Source organism: Gastrolobium bilobum, unplaced genomic scaffold (assembly GCF_033153095.1).
Source record: "Gastrolobium bilobum isolate Gb01-03AN ecotype WA unplaced genomic scaffold, APGP_CSIRO_Gbil_v1 utg14709, whole genome shotgun sequence".
Classification (NCBI taxonomy): domain Eukaryota; kingdom Viridiplantae; phylum Streptophyta; class Magnoliopsida; order Fabales; family Fabaceae; genus Gastrolobium; species Gastrolobium bilobum.
This window is the reverse complement of record NW_026897963.1, coordinates 94,186-110,716: the sequence shown is the minus strand read 5'-3', so window position 1 is coordinate 110,716 and position 16,531 is coordinate 94,186. Positions and strand designations below refer to the sequence as shown.

The window sequence follows — 16,531 nt, the reverse complement described above, 5'->3', positions numbered from 1 at the left end:
CAAATTGTGTCAACAGCTATGAAGTCTCTAGCAGTGTTACCGTTTCTCTGTGCTATTTCTCTGCACTCCGTCGCCGCCGCCGCGTCCACTGCCTATCCTTCCATCCCCGGCACCGACCCCGGTGAGTGCTCGCTCATCGGCGGCGACAGTATTCTTGTCCCTCCGCGCCGAGAAGTCTACGATGACGGACGAATCTTCGATATCAGCCACAAGTACGTACCTGAGATGCCGGTGTGGGATTCGGAGGAGGGGCTCGGCCACTTCCTGTGGCTCCAGTATAGCATGAAAAATGGTTCACTCGCCAATAACTCAGCCATGAAGCTTGGTGTTCACACCGGTACCCATGTTGACGCGCCGGGCCACTTTTACGACAATTACTTCGACGCCGGCTTTGACGTTGACTCACTCGACTTAAGAGTCCTCAATGGTACCTTTTTTTTTGTTCAAATTGAATACTCTGTGCAACGTTTACCATTTATGAAATTATTGAACTGAAATTGAAATTGAAATTGTGATTTATATTTTGACAAAATTAAGCAATTAATTTCTGAAATAATTATTCATTTTTGGAATACCGTGGTTGTTTATTATGAATTAGTTAGATGCTGACAACTGTCAACTGATACACCACTTGTTCTGTTCATAGGCCTTGCACTTTTGGTTGATGTTCCACGGGATAAAAACATTACTGGTATGTATAATTGATGATCTCAGTTAAATCATTTTATTTGTTGAAATCCTGCATACGGTGTATTGGATGAATGTGGTATTCTTTTTTTAATTGGTCTGATTTTATTTTTTGCCTATCAATTCACAATTTCTCAGGCATGTAAATGCTTCATCTTCCAACACATTAAATAATTGAGAAAACATTATACTTGTTTGAGCAGTGCTGCTCTCAAGCATGAAATTGGGTGGATGCTTTGCTTTCCATTATACAAACTGTTTTCTTGAGTTGTTTTATATTGAATTACTGTTATGAAAATGCAAACTTATTCCCGTTGTCGTTTTTATAATTAATCAAAACATAAAAAATTGTCTTTTTACAGCTGAAGTTATGAAGTCCTTGATTATCCCTAAAGGTGTACGCCGCGTGCTCTTTAGAACCTTAAATACTGACAGGTCAGTTGTATAAATTACATGCAGCATGACTACTGTAGCATTTTCTTTTGGTTTTCTTATAACAAAGTGAGTTTTAAAAATTTCCTTCATGCTTGCTTCGAAAGTGCTTCCCTAAGGTAGCTTCATACTTCTTGCATACACATGAGATGCGTTTTGTTTAGCATTATTTTTGAGATTATTACAAAATTAATCTCGAGAATTGTCTCTGTGAATCTAATACAAGATCAAATTAAACAGTAATGTGCAACGTTAACACATAATTGTAAATATGAAAAGCAGTTTGGAAAGGGAATCATATTTTGTTCCTGAAGTAAAGTCTTTATCATAGTTTTGAAAGTGTAGGCAACAACAATTTTTCCTTGTGCGGAAACAGATTGCGTTGCATTCATATACTTCTTCAGTCTTTTGGTAACTTTTAATCACTCAGATTCGATTTTGGATTTCACATTCTTATTCATTGTATGTGGCTTCAGATCTGAATCTGTTAGCATGCACACAGGTAATTGTAGTTTTCTTCATTTTATTTTATGGTCTGTGATGACTGATGAATAGGCTACTGAAGAATGGAGAGCGGGTGGTGGTAGGCAGAGGTTATACTTAGTAACAAGATTGGCTAAGTACCTAGGATATATGTATGCCTCTTAAGGGGAGTTTGGAAAGTTGAAAACTGTGTTTCTAGCTATTAATGTTAAATTTTTTTGTAAGTCACTATAAACTTTAAATTATAATTAAACAAAATCAAAATAGAGAGAGAGAGAGAGAGAGGAAGAGAATAAAAAGATCTATGGCTCTAATGAGTGAGCTTTATGGTAGAAAATAAAAATTATGAAACATAAACTTAGAAGAAAATGTAGGAGATTTTTGAGTTGTTATCCAGTTATTGTCGTTTGATAAACGTCATTTACCAAAGTTTATGGTATGTTTCAATGGAGGAGAATGCTGGAAATGGGAGGGAGGGGAAGTTTTTGAGTGGAAAGAATTTAAATGAAATGGTTTGTAGTTAAACTTTCCCTTCTCCTTCATTTCTCTCCATCCCAACATACCCCTGAATATGTTTGATTTGATCTTGCAATTTTAACCTTGATGATTCATAAAACATAATATATTTTTAACCTTGCAATTTCAGCCTTTGAAGCTACATGTGAGTTAAATTTACCTAGTGATATTTACTTGTTTATTTGAAGCTACATGTGAGCTAAATTTTTGTTGAAATGTTAGGCGGCTTATGTTTAAGAAGGAATTTGACACAAGCTATGTGGGATTCAAGGAGGATGGAGCAAAATGGCTTGTGGAGAACACTGATATCAAACTTGTTGGTGAGATATAAATAACTTTTTAAGATTTGGGTTGGTTCTTCTCGAAAGCTTTTCCTCTGTCCCTTTTTCAACTCAAATGGTTGGGTTCCTTGTCTAGGTCTGCATTCTGAATTTGTTTCAGTCATATTTCTCTTTTAAATCGGTCGTCTAATCACTTCATCTAATAATGTGGGGTCATTTACTTATATAGGTTTCCTCGTCACATTTTTAAACATACTTTTTGTTCGGGCCATTTCTTTTGTCTTGAGTATTCCTATCTTATCAATTTTTTTTTCTGCTCAAAGGACAACCATTTTTAAGCATGTCATTTATCTTTGTGGTGCCGAATGCATAATTTTATTTTCGACTCAGTCTATAGAAGTTAATAGTGTTTATTTGCAAATTTGCAATGTAGGAGTCAACCTAAATGACTTAATGTCAATTGATTCCGTTCTTTGTGGTTATGGATTAATAAATAATAGCAAATGCACAAAATTCGGAATGCAGATGATTATTTTGAATTACTGACCTCACTCTCCCCTTTAAAAGTCATGTATGGACTTTCCCCCCCTCTTTGCATCAGCTTTTTCACCTGCAGTGTTGGATAATTATCTCTCCTAATATACACCGTAGTAATCATATGAGGCCTACAATTTATCAATTCTTTTACCTAGATTGGTTAGTTCAGCTGTCTACGTCCTCTTATCCCTCAATACCTACATAGACAATCAAAAAGCCCTTTTTTGCGGCAGCATCAAAATTCCCAGACAAATGCTACGTAACCTAGCTACCTCAGACCCTCCCAATTTTTATTTTATTTTTATTTTTTTCATAGAAAGGTTATAATTTCCTTCAGGTTTTTTGTGTGTTCTATTTGTGAATTACCTTGAACAATAATTCAATGTGGCTATGTTATACTTGTAGCCTTTTTTTGTCCCACATAACTAAAGACTAGGTGTGTGTCTGTGCATGTGTTTATGTATGTTCCAGATATCAAAGTTAGGAAATGATTAAGGGTTGAATGTGTTAGTGACAGGACAATTTTCCCTTTTTGTCTTCTTTTCTTTTCATTCCTCTTGAAGTTCAACACTTTTATTTCAAAATATGAAAATAGCAGATTGGAATGCACTACATGACACCCACTGCATATTTAAACTTCAATGTTAATATCTTGTACAAAGTGGAATTCTTTTGCTGTTCTAATTTATGGTAGTCATATTTCCATTTTTTCTTTATTGTGAAAGTTATTATACCGCTAATTCAATTCCCGGTGATGTAAATGGTAGGGATTGATTACTTATCTGCTGCTGCTTATGATCACTCGGTTCCATCTCATCTTGTTTTTCTGGAAAGCAGGGTAAGAAATAATTTGTCTTATGGTGTTAATTTATGCAGTGTTACTCCCCTGTCCTCACTAACAATAAACTAATTATTCCTACTATTTTGAGTTGAAAAAACTATAAATATTACAAATAAGATCTATTGGGCCAAAGTATATTAATTAGTGCCTAAAGCATGTCATTATTCTCCCTTCTCGGAACTTCCAAACTTGTAGTATTGGTAACGGGGGTTGTATACTTAAGTGTGGATTTTGGTACTCTTTACTTACCCTTATTAACCCAAGCGCCATGGTTTGATTTGACTCCGAGGTAGGATATTGGCTTCACTAACAATCCTCTCCCAACACCTATCATGAATCAAACCTATGACCTTGGCTGTGGTACCAAGTGTTGGATCGAGCGCTTATCACTAGGCTAAAAGCTCTATAGCTGTTAGTCAGAACACAACTCTTTCTACTTTCTTTTACTGGCCCAAGTACCATGGTTCAATATGATTTTGATCCACACTGGGTCTTGCCAAGGTAGGATGTTGGCTTGAGCAACATCTGTATCATTTGATGTCTTGTTAAGGGAAAATAATTATTTATATTAGATTGCTTATGTACTTCCACTTGTCAAATTGATATACTATTTATGTCTGACCTCAGACCTCTTGATAATTTATAAAATTTATGAAAATTAGGTATGACTATTGCTAATTTCCTCTATTCGTTATTCTTGTTATCAGCTGAGAACTTACAGTTTCATAGCTCAACCCATCCTTTGTGCTCATTCATAATGGTTACTTCATTTGATTCATCTTTACTCAATGTTATAGCCTTAATCCGGTTGTTCGGGTTCAGCTGCAGGTTGATGAACTAATCCAGATTTGTGGTGCATTTGCATTAGCATTCTAATCTGAGAGGCTGTCGTCACCTCTAGACAAATAATGTTTATTTTATTTTGGAAAGATAATTGTAGTTTTAGTCAGTAGAAGATGCGGTTGGATAAAAAAAGAGGATGCTAGCATGTGTCTTTTGATTTCCTTGTTTGAACAAAAGTAAAAATTTTGTCATTTGTGACTTGGATAAGAGCTAGCATCAATAAGCAATGCACTAACAAAGTTCAAATGCATCAGGAAATCATTCTTGTGGAAGGCCTAAAGCTTGATGATGTTCCAGCTGGAATATATTCTCTCCACTGCTTGCCTCTTAGGTTGGTTGGTTCTGAGGCATCACCAATTCGATGCATTCTGATCACATAGTATGGTCCACTTGAGTTTGTGGCGCTCAAACCTGGTTTACAGTTGCACGGTATGTTCGATCTTATTCATGCTATCAACCTTTCAAATGTGTATTTATTTTGGGGGTGGGGGGTTTCTGAGTGCATTATCTTTAATAAGTCAAATGCTGGTGCAGAAGGGTGAAACTGCCGCAGGAAACAACGTAGCCCCGAAGGTAATTGGTGGTGTCCACAGGGAGTAGTATGATAGTAATATGTTGAATAGTCTTCTTTTACGTGCTTAGGTTGTAAAGTACTAGATGGCTCGTCTAATGTCCGCATTGATCAATTATTGTGATTAAACTTCGGTTGTGGACTTGCGGGTCCACCTATATGGACCCTATATTAAACTAGTGCTCTCAGTACTTACCGGTGAGTCCTTTCTGAATGGTTATGGAATAAGAAAAGGAACCAGTAGTGTAAATGTGGATAATAACCTGAGTTGCCATGTAATTTTTTAAATCGAAACAAGCAATGTAACTAAATAATACCACGTTCATTTTTCATTCGTGGTTGACATGCTTAAGCAATCTGGTGTCAAGTGGGACATAAAAAAAATAAAATCAATGTACATATATTTATTGATTTTTCAAGATCACCATGAATTAGACTCTGCACTGATTGCGGATTGTGGTGGCGGATTAATGAATGAAAAGGCCTAAGGCCTTGATTGGAGAGCTACGAAACTACAGCGTGTACACATTTTCTTACTTTCTATGTTAATCGTACTAAATGCTCACTTAATTTTTTAAGTACTGATTTTACTCTATAAAACATTTTGAATACTGAAAAATTTTAGAGACTTCAAAATAAAATAAGAAAACTATGGTTACATCAAATAACATAAGAAAACAAAAAATATTTAATCATTCATATTTAAGAAATATGACTTATATGTATATATATATATATATATATATATATATATATATATATATGTGTTTTTTAAAAAAACTTATAGTTAATAAATACATTTTTTTTTAAATATTGGTTGTATAAGGAAATATGACTTGCGTAAGTACATAACTTATTTATAAAGAATATATTTAAATATAATGTTACAAAAATATATTAAAAAGTAAATTTTTGTAATTAGTCATATATTACTTATGCGACTTAGGTTTAAAAAAAAATTAGTCCTTTAGAAATATGACTTATGCATGTACATTCTCAATAATAATTATATGAACTTCTCTTCGAAAAATAATGAAATATTTCTCTCACGTGCATTTATCTAACAATTTCAAATTTTTTAAACCATTAGCATATTGACATAGATGATAGAAGGAGAATAATGTTTTTTTTAAATGTTACTAGTATAATGTTTTAAAATAATTTTTTAAATTATTACTCTTTTTACCATGTTACTATATAATATATTGACATAGAACACAAATTGTAATCCATTAAAATTGGTTCAGTGGTGAAATATTTGCATAGACTGTTTGAGATTATACGTTCGAATCCATTACATAAAAAACACATAAATTGTGTCAACAAATACTTATGTTTGATCAAAGAAACGGATGAGTTTGAAGAGAAGGGGAAAAAGAAAATGGTAGTTATGTTCCCTTAATTTCCTTCCTTTTTATTCGTACGGTTCAGTTGCATAAAAACATCCAAACAAAGTATAAATGATTAAGTATGCAAATGGCTGATACTTCGCAGCAAAAGTGGAGACGTATATATACACGAGAAGCAGATTTTTGAGGTCACAATTGACATTAGCTTAAAAATAATTGAAGCATGTTGATAGATGGCAAAAAAATTAAAATAATGTATTTAAATTAAATAATTACGTATTTAATGCTGTTTTATAAAAAATTACACATCTACTGCACAATGTGACGCCACTTTGGGGCGTCACAAGTGACGTCCAAAAGTGGCTTCACATGTGTGCTCTGTATATTTCCTCACTCCTTCCAATCAATTCACACCTCTTCTCTCACTCTTCATATCTTTCTTCTCCACCAACATTCTTTTATCTTTAATTTAGTATTTGAATTTTATTTCTTATTCTATTTAAAAATGAGCTCAAATCCTGATTCTGTTCGTGTTGTGTTATATTACAATGGTAGGAAGGTAGAAGGTCGACGATGTATCATCTTTGAAGGTGAAAAAAGGCCGACACGTATCCAGCACAACACAACCATTGACGAACTGCATCAGAGAATTCGGCAGAAGTTAAGTCTTCCAGACAACCAATGTATCACTGAGATCACGCCTCACTGGGGCGTCACATGTGACGCCCAAAGGGGACGTTTCATTATGTAATAGATGTGTAATTTTTTACAAAATAACATTAAATGCGTAATTATTTAATTTAAATGCATTACTTTAATTTTTTCGCCGTTGATAGATTCACAAACAATTCTCCTATTTGGGGGCGGTTTGCATAGAGTATAGGACACAAACTGAAATAAGACCCGATCCTACATTGATAATGTTAAGGTAACGGTTTAATGGAGGAAAGTAACTTGAAGTGATTGCTCTGAACGCATTCCCGACAAAATTGCAATTTCCAAGGACTTTAGGGGTGTTTGTTTCAAGTTTTTGAAGAGGATTATCGGTAATCCTTTTTTGGTAAATGTAATTATCACGTTTGGTAGAAGGAACAAATTACGATTTCCGGATATCCAAAGATTATCGGTAATTTGATTTATAAAGAAAAGTCACTATTCAGATTACCAAAAATAATATGATAATTCGGAATACCAATCAGAATACCAAGTAAAGGGAAAGCACAATAATAAATTTTGAGACAAAAATACCTCAATACACATAAAAATCTAGACCCAATCTATCAATTACAAAAGTAAAAATAGTTTGGGGTTATTTTTGTAAAATAACCTCATATTCCAAGTCATATTTCGTTTTAAACCAAATATGGAATCAGTAATTTTTACCCAATATTCTCGGTAATATTTTGGCGAACCAAACACCTCTTTCGTAAGATTCCAAGTAAACTCAATTTTTACTGAATTTCCATTAATCATGATTCCCGATCACCAAAAAATTTCTCTTGTACCAAACACACCCTTAAGTAAAAGTGGAGTATATTTGTTTGAAGGGAAAGTAGTTAATTCATCTTGTAGAAATAAATTACAAGTGGGACCCACATGTAAGAGGAGAAAAAAAAAAGTGGTGGGACCCATCCTCTTTTGTGAGTAGGAAAATTTTTTATCTCATGTAAAATGAGATAAATATAACCCTTATTTTATTGTATAGCTTCCGTTAAACCAGCTACTAACTGCAAGTAAATATCTGGAGTCACCATGCCAACTGTGGAGCAAATACCAAATTCAGATAACTCACATTCATAGTTCTCCCAAACTTGAAAAGTTTGAACAACGGATTCAATGATATTCTTTCTATATCACTGGAAGAAATAGAAACTGGAACATATATAATACAAAAAATTGGAACAATTCAGATCAAAATTCAGAGGTTCTTTTCATCCAATTTCCTCTGTTGATCTGCACTGCAATAGAAATAATTTACTCATGTCAAGTATGAATGTTTTCGTGATCTCCTGGACAAAAATGTGGAATTGAACTATAAATTAGAAAATAAAAAGTAAAAGGGTGAAAGTGGGAGGAGAGAGAAAGGGTAAAAGAGTTGTGATCGAATGGTGGGCAGAGAAGAAAAAAGAAAACATAATATCATATCATATCCTTAATTTAAAATATTCTAAAAAACTCTCAAGATTGTGTTCAACTTCAAAATCATAATACAATTTCAAGATTCTATAATTAGGGTAAAAAATCTAAATTAAAAAATCTAAAAGATATTATATAATATTAAGCTCGATTATGTCTTAACACAATTCAAAGTAACCTAACTTATAGGATTCTATAAATATGGAATCTATAATTATGCTAAAAAATAAAAAATAGAGTGGATCCTCTCATGTGCTAATTAACATGATCATGTTATGTGGGACAATCATAACCATACATGAGTGAGTTAATGGTGGTAAAAAAAGAAAGAAAATAAAAATAAAAATAAAAAATTATACAATCATCATCGTTGATTTAATTATTAATGGTTAACTTCGTCTCTAACTATAAATAAGTATTAGACTTGGTGACAAGATTTCCAAAACCCTGAAAAGTGCAGAAAGAGAGAGAGAAAGCGAAGAAGCGAAAGAAAAGGAAAGAAAAAGAAAGAAAAAGAATGAGAATAATGTCAGAGGGTCTTGAGTTTTGCGGAACAATGCATGGTCACACTGACATGGTGACAGCCATCGCTACTCCAATGGACATCAATAACTCAGAGATAATAGTAACATCATCACGAGACAAATCGATTATCATGTGGGATCTTACCAATAAGGACGACGACGACTACGGTGTCCCCTGTCTCCGGCTCACCGGCCATTCTCGCTCCGTTCAGGATGTCACCCTTTCCTCCGACGCACAATACGCTCTTTCCAGCTCCTGTGACGGAGAACTCCGCCTTTGGGACCTCGCCGACGGCACCTCCCTCCGCCGCTTCATCGGCCACAAAAAGGGAGTGCTTTCCGTTGCGTTCTCAATGGATTACAACCGTCAGATCGCGTCGGCATCTCGCGACCGCACGATCAAGCTCTGGAACATTCAAGGCGAGTGCAAGTACACCGTTGAAGAGAGAGAAGAAGACGGAGACGAAGAGGAAGAAGGAGACGGAGAGGGAGATAGCCACTCCGATTGGGTGATCTGCGTCCGGTTCGGGCATGAGAGTCTTGTTTCTTGTTCAAGGTATGGTACCGTTAAAGTTTGGGATTTGAAGTTTAATAATCTTGAGCTGAGGCACACCCTTGATGGCCACACTGGCTATGTTAACTGCATTGGTGTTTCACCTGATGGGTCTGTTTGCGCTAGTGGTGGGGATGGTGGTGTTATTCCGATATGGGACTTGGCTGAGGGAAAGAGGCTTTTCTCTTTTGATGTTGAATCCAACGTTCATGCACTCTGCTTCTGTCCCACTAGGTATTGGCTCTGTGCTGCCACTGACCACAGCATCAGAATATGGGATTTGAAGAGTAAGGATATTCGTCAGGATTTGAAGGTTCCCATCGACATTAATGAGGAGGAGAATGATGATGAGTCTATCTACTGTACAAGCTTGAGTTGGAGTGCAGATGGAAACACTTTGTTCGGTGGCTATTCTGATGGTGTTGTCAGAGTTTGGGCAATTCCAACATACTTGGAAAGTGACAAATCTTCGGTGCATCACTTATATCTAACTCGATATATTTATTTTCCAAAAAAATAAACTTTTTAAATGTGTCAGGGAGAAATTTTTAAAAGTGGTGATTTTTTTTTTCAAATATGAAAAAAAATATATCGAATTGAATACATCTTATGCACAAAAAAATTATTTGATTAGTTTTTAGACTAGTATTATAGTTACTGGCTTTGCTGTACAACTCTCAATAAGTTTTTTTTTTACTTCGTTCATATCCGAATATTTACGTTGCAGTTATTGATTTTGTGGCTTTTTGTTTATTTTAAAATGTCGCCTTATTACCTATTGTTTGCGGTTTTGAATGAAGAATTTTTTTTTTGTAAGAGCTAATCCCAAATGATATTGATATTCTCGCTCCAACATGGATGCATTTGGAAAAATATTTATGATTTATCTAATAAAGGATTTATTTATTTATTTATTTTTTTACACGTTTATCAATTATATAATTTAATTTAATTCGAACATAATTAACTCCATATAAAAATAACTCTATCAAAATTCAAACTCTAACCTCTTAAAGAGCTTGAAAAAACTGCAAAATATTTATAGAATGAATTTGAATGAAATATTTTGGAGTAAATAAATTTTGTCTCGACTTGCAGATCGAAGCAGTTATCTAATGAAATATTTGTTCATCAATCAAATTATATATAAAAGATATTAAAATGTTTTACATCGATGAAACTCATCAATTGTGTTCAACATGGTTCTTTGATCTCCTAGCATTGCGAAAAATTATTTTTGTCATCGAAAATATTATGAAAAAGTCTTGGTCTTGAAGTATCACATTTAAATGCATCTAGGGCTTGTGTGTATCTTGCTAATATTACATGACTTGATATAACATTTTCTATATATGTGTCAACAAGATATAATGTTATTGCAATGCAAACATATTCGAACAAAATACAAACTCATACGCGAAATACATTATATGCGATTATTTTATATATAAAAAAAATTCAAAGCTCATTTTAATTGGATATACTAAGACTTGAATTGATTGCATTGCATGAAGCTAATAGAGAATATATGGCAAGGATTAATGATTCAACATGTAGAAGAAGCCCATGGTCTTCATATGATCATAGTAAAATCAATATCAACATAATGTTACATGTATTGCTCAAATAAGGGAATGCCTTAACAAGAGAGACATGACTAAATACATTTCACCAAAGTTCTTTTCAGACATCATCTTCAAAGGAATCGTGAGATAGATGTCCATCAGATTCGTCAAATAAATATTTGTTTGTAAAGTTGTTGTCGAAATTGTTGCCTCTGTCAACTAATTTTTTTTAGCAGCTTTGTAAAAGATTGATTTATGTCACACAAAAAAAAAATTATATGATTTGTGGAGGTTATTTAGTGGAGGTTGATAAAACCTCCAAAAAAATATACAAATTTTGGCATTTTTTGAGAATACCACCTTGCATTATTATTATTTTGTTAATTTATATAGTTAGTGGGGTGTTTGACCCCCCAAAATTTATATAATTTTTTTAAAGGTTTTAATTATTTTGTCAATGACGGCTGCAACTTTATATATATACTTTAAAAATATATTTATATATATACTTTATATATACTTCTTTCTTCTCATTCTATCTTCTGAGCGTATTTCCACGTTAGAATTATGGTGTCTGCAGTCAAAGGTGGATCCAAGTTAGAGAAGGGGGCAAGTGCCCACCCTTAAAATTTGATGCTAAAATATAAAATTATTTTTCTCTTAAAATTCAGATTTTCCTAATTTAATTTTGGGGTAAGATATTGTAACAACCAAATAGTGTTACCAATCAATTTCACCGTTAGATCGATTATGTTGATCTAAGGATTATATTTATTTTCATCTTGTATGATTATGATTCCCCATATATATAATCGTTGGAGCAATTATAATTGATCTAACAGTGAAATTGATTGGTAGTAACATTGGTGTTAATCTTAGTTTTGTTACAATATCCTACCCTCTAATTTTCCTCCTTTTATTTTATTTTCTCTTAAGTTTTTTTTTCCTCCTCAGCCTTCATTATCTAAACCTAACAGCAGAGAGCTCGTTTGCATCTACATACTGATTCATCTCCTCTCAAACTTCAATGAAGTTGGAACATTTGTTTATTTCTCCATCATCGGTCAAGTTGAGTCGCAATCTATCCAAATCTAAATCAGGCCCAGGCAGCCGAGATTTGCTCGAAAGTCGCACACAGATGTGTACGGAGTTGAAGAGTGCCACCCTTCATTAATTTTCTTCATCCTTTCTATCGAGGATGATGACATTTTCGTCTATGCGCTTTCATTTTTTATCTTTGCTACTTGATATTTTTATCTTTTTCGGTTCAGATTTTGGATAAGGTTGAAGTTGCGAGGAAACATTTTGGGAAGGTGAACACGATAGTGATGAACGCGATCATGGATGCTTGTGTTCATTGCGTTGACCTTGATTCAACTCTGAAGATATTCCATGAGATGAAAAACCCCACGGGTTGTGGTGTGGATACTGTCATATATGCTACGCACTTGAAGGGATTCGGATGTACGTGATTTTGCAATTCCTTTTTTCTTTCCAAAATATTCGTTGATTTTTTTGTTATAAGTATTCTGGTTGTAGAAATGATGAAGTAACCGAATGATACTCTGTAACTAAGGTATCTTTGGATGGTGGAGTAGAGTAAATCTTTCATTTTAAGAAAATAATCTATTATTTGAGAATGTTCTTAAAATGAAAGGAATAAAAGGAGATGTTAGCATATAACCTCCAATTATATTTATTTTATTTTGTTTATAATCATTATATGACTTCCATTCCAAAAATGAAAAATTAACCCTCTATATCCTTTTTATCTGAACCTTTGTAGTCTCACAGATAGTCTCGTCCTCTATCTAACAATTCAATGTTGTGCGCATTTTAATTATCTGTTATGTGTGAGCTTCATTGTAATTTTATTTTAAATGTTATATGAAGGGGTTAGGTGAGGCAAGAAGAATCAATGAAGCTTTTCAATTGCTTGAATTTGTGGAAAATGGTACTGCCATGGGAAGTCCAAAGTTGTCAGCTTATAGTTTGTTAAATCAATCAACGTAAGCTTAGCTTGGAAAATGGAAATTACTTGCATTTGGATTTTGATTGAACGTTTCTCACGATATGTTATAACAACTTGTAACATATGTAATAGGCAATTCTTTATTGGTGATACTTAACTATGTTGTCTTTTTCTTTGTTTATACTGAAGGAAAAGAGCTAGTTCCAACATCCAGACATCATCACCCAAGCAGGAAAATAATTCCATGGTTTCCCCAAAAGCAATGCTTAAGGAAATGTCACAGAGGCCCTCTGATACTAAGCTTGAGAGTCCAACCAAAAAGCTTAAGCATGTGAATCCCAATTTGAAGGCAAAGAACCCAACAAGTCAGTGATTGACACTAACGTTAAGAAGCTGAATAATGTGCTTGATGTGTACGAGGACAATCTGAGCAACACCAAGTACCTTGCTGGGGACTTTTATAGCCTTGCTGATCTTAGCCATATTGAAACTCACTATTTTATGCAGACCCCTTGTGCTTCAATGATCAATGATCATCCCCATCTTAAGGCTTGGTGGATGGATATCTCTTCTAGGCCTGCTTTCATCAAGGTTGTGGGAGGTATGACTCTTCACCAGAAAACTCTTCACATTTCTATTTTCTATTTTATCTCATTAAAATTTAACCCAACATTCTGTCCCAGTAGGTATTGGCTCTGTGCTGCCACTGACCACAGCATCAGAATATGGGATTTGAAGAGTAAGGATATTCTTCAGGATTTGAAGGTTCCCATCGACATTAATGAGGAGGAGAATGATGACGAGTCTATCCACTGTACAAGCTTGAGTTGGAGTGCAGATGGGAACACTTTGTTCGGTGGCTATTCTGATGGTGTTGTCAGAGTTTGGGCAATTCCAACATTTGTAAAGCGTGTGGTTTTTTGATGAGTTTTTAGACTAGTATTATAGTTAGTTACTGGTTTTACTGTACAACTGCCAAACAGTTCTTTTTACTTAGTTCATATCCGAATCAATTTTTACTTTGCAGAGATTGGTTTTGTGGCTTTTTTTTTTTTTTTTTTAATGTCGCCTTACGTATTATTTGTGGTTGTGAATGACAAGTTTTTCTTCACGGAGAGGTAACTCCAACTCCAAGAATATTTCCACACGATTGACACCGAAAAAATATTTATGGTTTATTTCAAAAAAAAAAAGAAATTTACACCTTCATCAATTATCTAAATTAATTTAATTTAATTCGACCACAGTTAAATTTAAATCCATATAAAAATGACTCTTACCAATAATGGATCTTTCAACATCACCCTTTGTTCATCTCTTAGCTACAAATGTTATATTTAAAAAACAATAATAAATATAATAAAATCATTCATTTATATTCAGCGTCACAAATTTTTTCATAATATATAGATAAATTGATCTCAATCCAATATTATCAGTTTATGTCAGGTTCTGTTATGGATTAAGTTACAGCTTTGAAGACAGTTGGATACCCACGTTGCAGCTTACTTATTCGATAATATAATAAGTGCAATTTTTTCATCCCACGACAACTGTGAACTTGTTGATTTAATTATACTCTTTTTTTTAATATATGATCATTAACATCCAACATGATATGGTGGCAATTATTTAGAAGGGAAGCACCGGTCAGAGCAATCGTAACAAAATAAGTAAGCCATGCATCTAAAGCTAAAAACAAAACAAATTGCTTTTTTATTTATAGACAAAATGTATAGGACACTAGCTTTGGCTATCCTCTTCGAACCCAAGAAGAATTTCGCTCCCACTTTGTTTCTTCCCGTAATATGGGGTTGTACAGTATAATAATAGTCTACTTTATCAACTTTCTACTTGTACACAAACTATACTACAATATCTGCATTTGACAATGATAAATTTGTACTGTTGCGGTTCTTGTTAAACCTGTTCTTTATTATTTCTGATAAGGATAGCTTCACAAACACCTCTCTCCTTTGGGGGCGGTTTGCATAGAGTATTCAGAGAACAAGGCAGAGCTGGACACCAACTGAGATGAGACCCAATCCTACATTGATAATCTTAAGGTAATGGTTTAATGGAGGACAGTAACTTGAAGTGATGATTCCTGTGAACGCATCCCTGACAAAATTGCAATTCCGAAGGCCTTTAAGTAAAAGTGGAGTATAATGTTCTAATGCATAGCTTTCGTTAACTGCAGCTAGCTACTAACTGCAAGTAAATCTCCGGAGTCACCCTGCCAACTGTGGTGCAAATACCAGATTCAGATAACTCACTAATTCGTAGTTCTTCCAAACCTGAAAAGTTTAAACAACGGATTCAATGAGATTCTTTGTATATCACCGGCAGAAATATAGAAACCGAAACATAATACAAAAAATTGGAACAATCCAAGATGAAAATTTAAAGATTCTTCTTTCCATTCAATTTCCCTCTGTTATTTTTTTTTTTTTTTTATATCTAATTGATTGATTGGCAAATAATCAAGATAGTTGTAAGTTATCTACAATATTTTCAGTTATAGCCATTTGGTATTATGCGCAAGTCAACCATCCATGTACAGAAACATCAACAAGCATAGGCTTCAAATGCCAGTATATCATGTCCAACGTCAAAAAGAGATAAGAATTCTACATGAAGCTTAACCTCCAGGGCCAGGCTTTATCTTAAATACAAGTAAAAGTTAAACCCATTTTTAAAAGTGGCTGGTTCAAGACCTATTTGTATCTCTCAACCACCCATTTTCAGAATAAAATTCTCTGTATGGATTTGCTTATATATTAGAGGCGAAATGGTGGTTCGTGGATAAAGATCTCTATGTGAAATAATATTGTAGTTTTTTGGGTTTTGTGGTAGCTATAGGTTATGGGGTTTGAAATATTTTGTGGGTCAAATTCATGGGTCATTGGTAGTGATGTTGCAGGGATATGGTGGCTTTGGTGATTTATGGTTTTGCTGTTCTTGGTTAAGTAAGGGAACTAATAATGTTGGATATTTTGATTTTTGAAAATGATGCTGAAATAATAGCCAAGTATGGTCAGAAAGTAGTAGACGAGCTTTTATTTAATCAGTATGTTTGTGGAACTCAAAAACCTTCGGGGTGTTTGGTCAAGGAGAATTTTTTTGAATACTAAATGTAATTGATAGGGAAATGGATGGAAAGTGAGTTTGGTACGAAAATGTAAAAAAAATTGTTTGATTGAGTACAATTTTACCAGAAAAATTAAGTGAAATTCCTGAA

General features: G+C 33.9%; 2 protein-coding genes across 2 annotated transcripts; both read left to right on the top strand.

The window, feature by feature from the left end:
- LOC133311795 (cyclase-like protein 2) lies at positions 1 to 5,541 on the top strand. Its single transcript, XM_061512897.1, has 7 exons — positions 1 to 427; positions 647 to 691; positions 1,050 to 1,122; positions 2,341 to 2,438; positions 3,704 to 3,774; positions 4,875 to 5,049; positions 5,155 to 5,541. Exons 1-6 carry the CDS (start codon positions 19 to 21, stop codon positions 4,998 to 5,000), a joined length of 822 nt encoding a protein of 273 aa, XP_061368881.1. The 5' UTR covers positions 1 to 18; the 3' UTR covers positions 5,001 to 5,049; positions 5,155 to 5,541.
- A 3,661-nt stretch (positions 5,542 to 9,202) lies between these two features.
- On the top strand, positions 9,203 to 14,214 carry LOC133311804 (uncharacterized). Its single transcript, XM_061512908.1, has 5 exons — positions 9,203 to 10,225; positions 12,590 to 12,782; positions 13,219 to 13,327; positions 13,480 to 13,621; positions 13,711 to 14,214. The coding sequence occupies exons 1-5, from the start codon at positions 9,203 to 9,205 to the stop codon at positions 14,212 to 14,214; spliced, it is 1,971 nt and encodes a 656-aa protein (XP_061368892.1).
- The last annotated feature ends 2,317 nt before the right edge of the window (positions 14,215 to 16,531 follow it).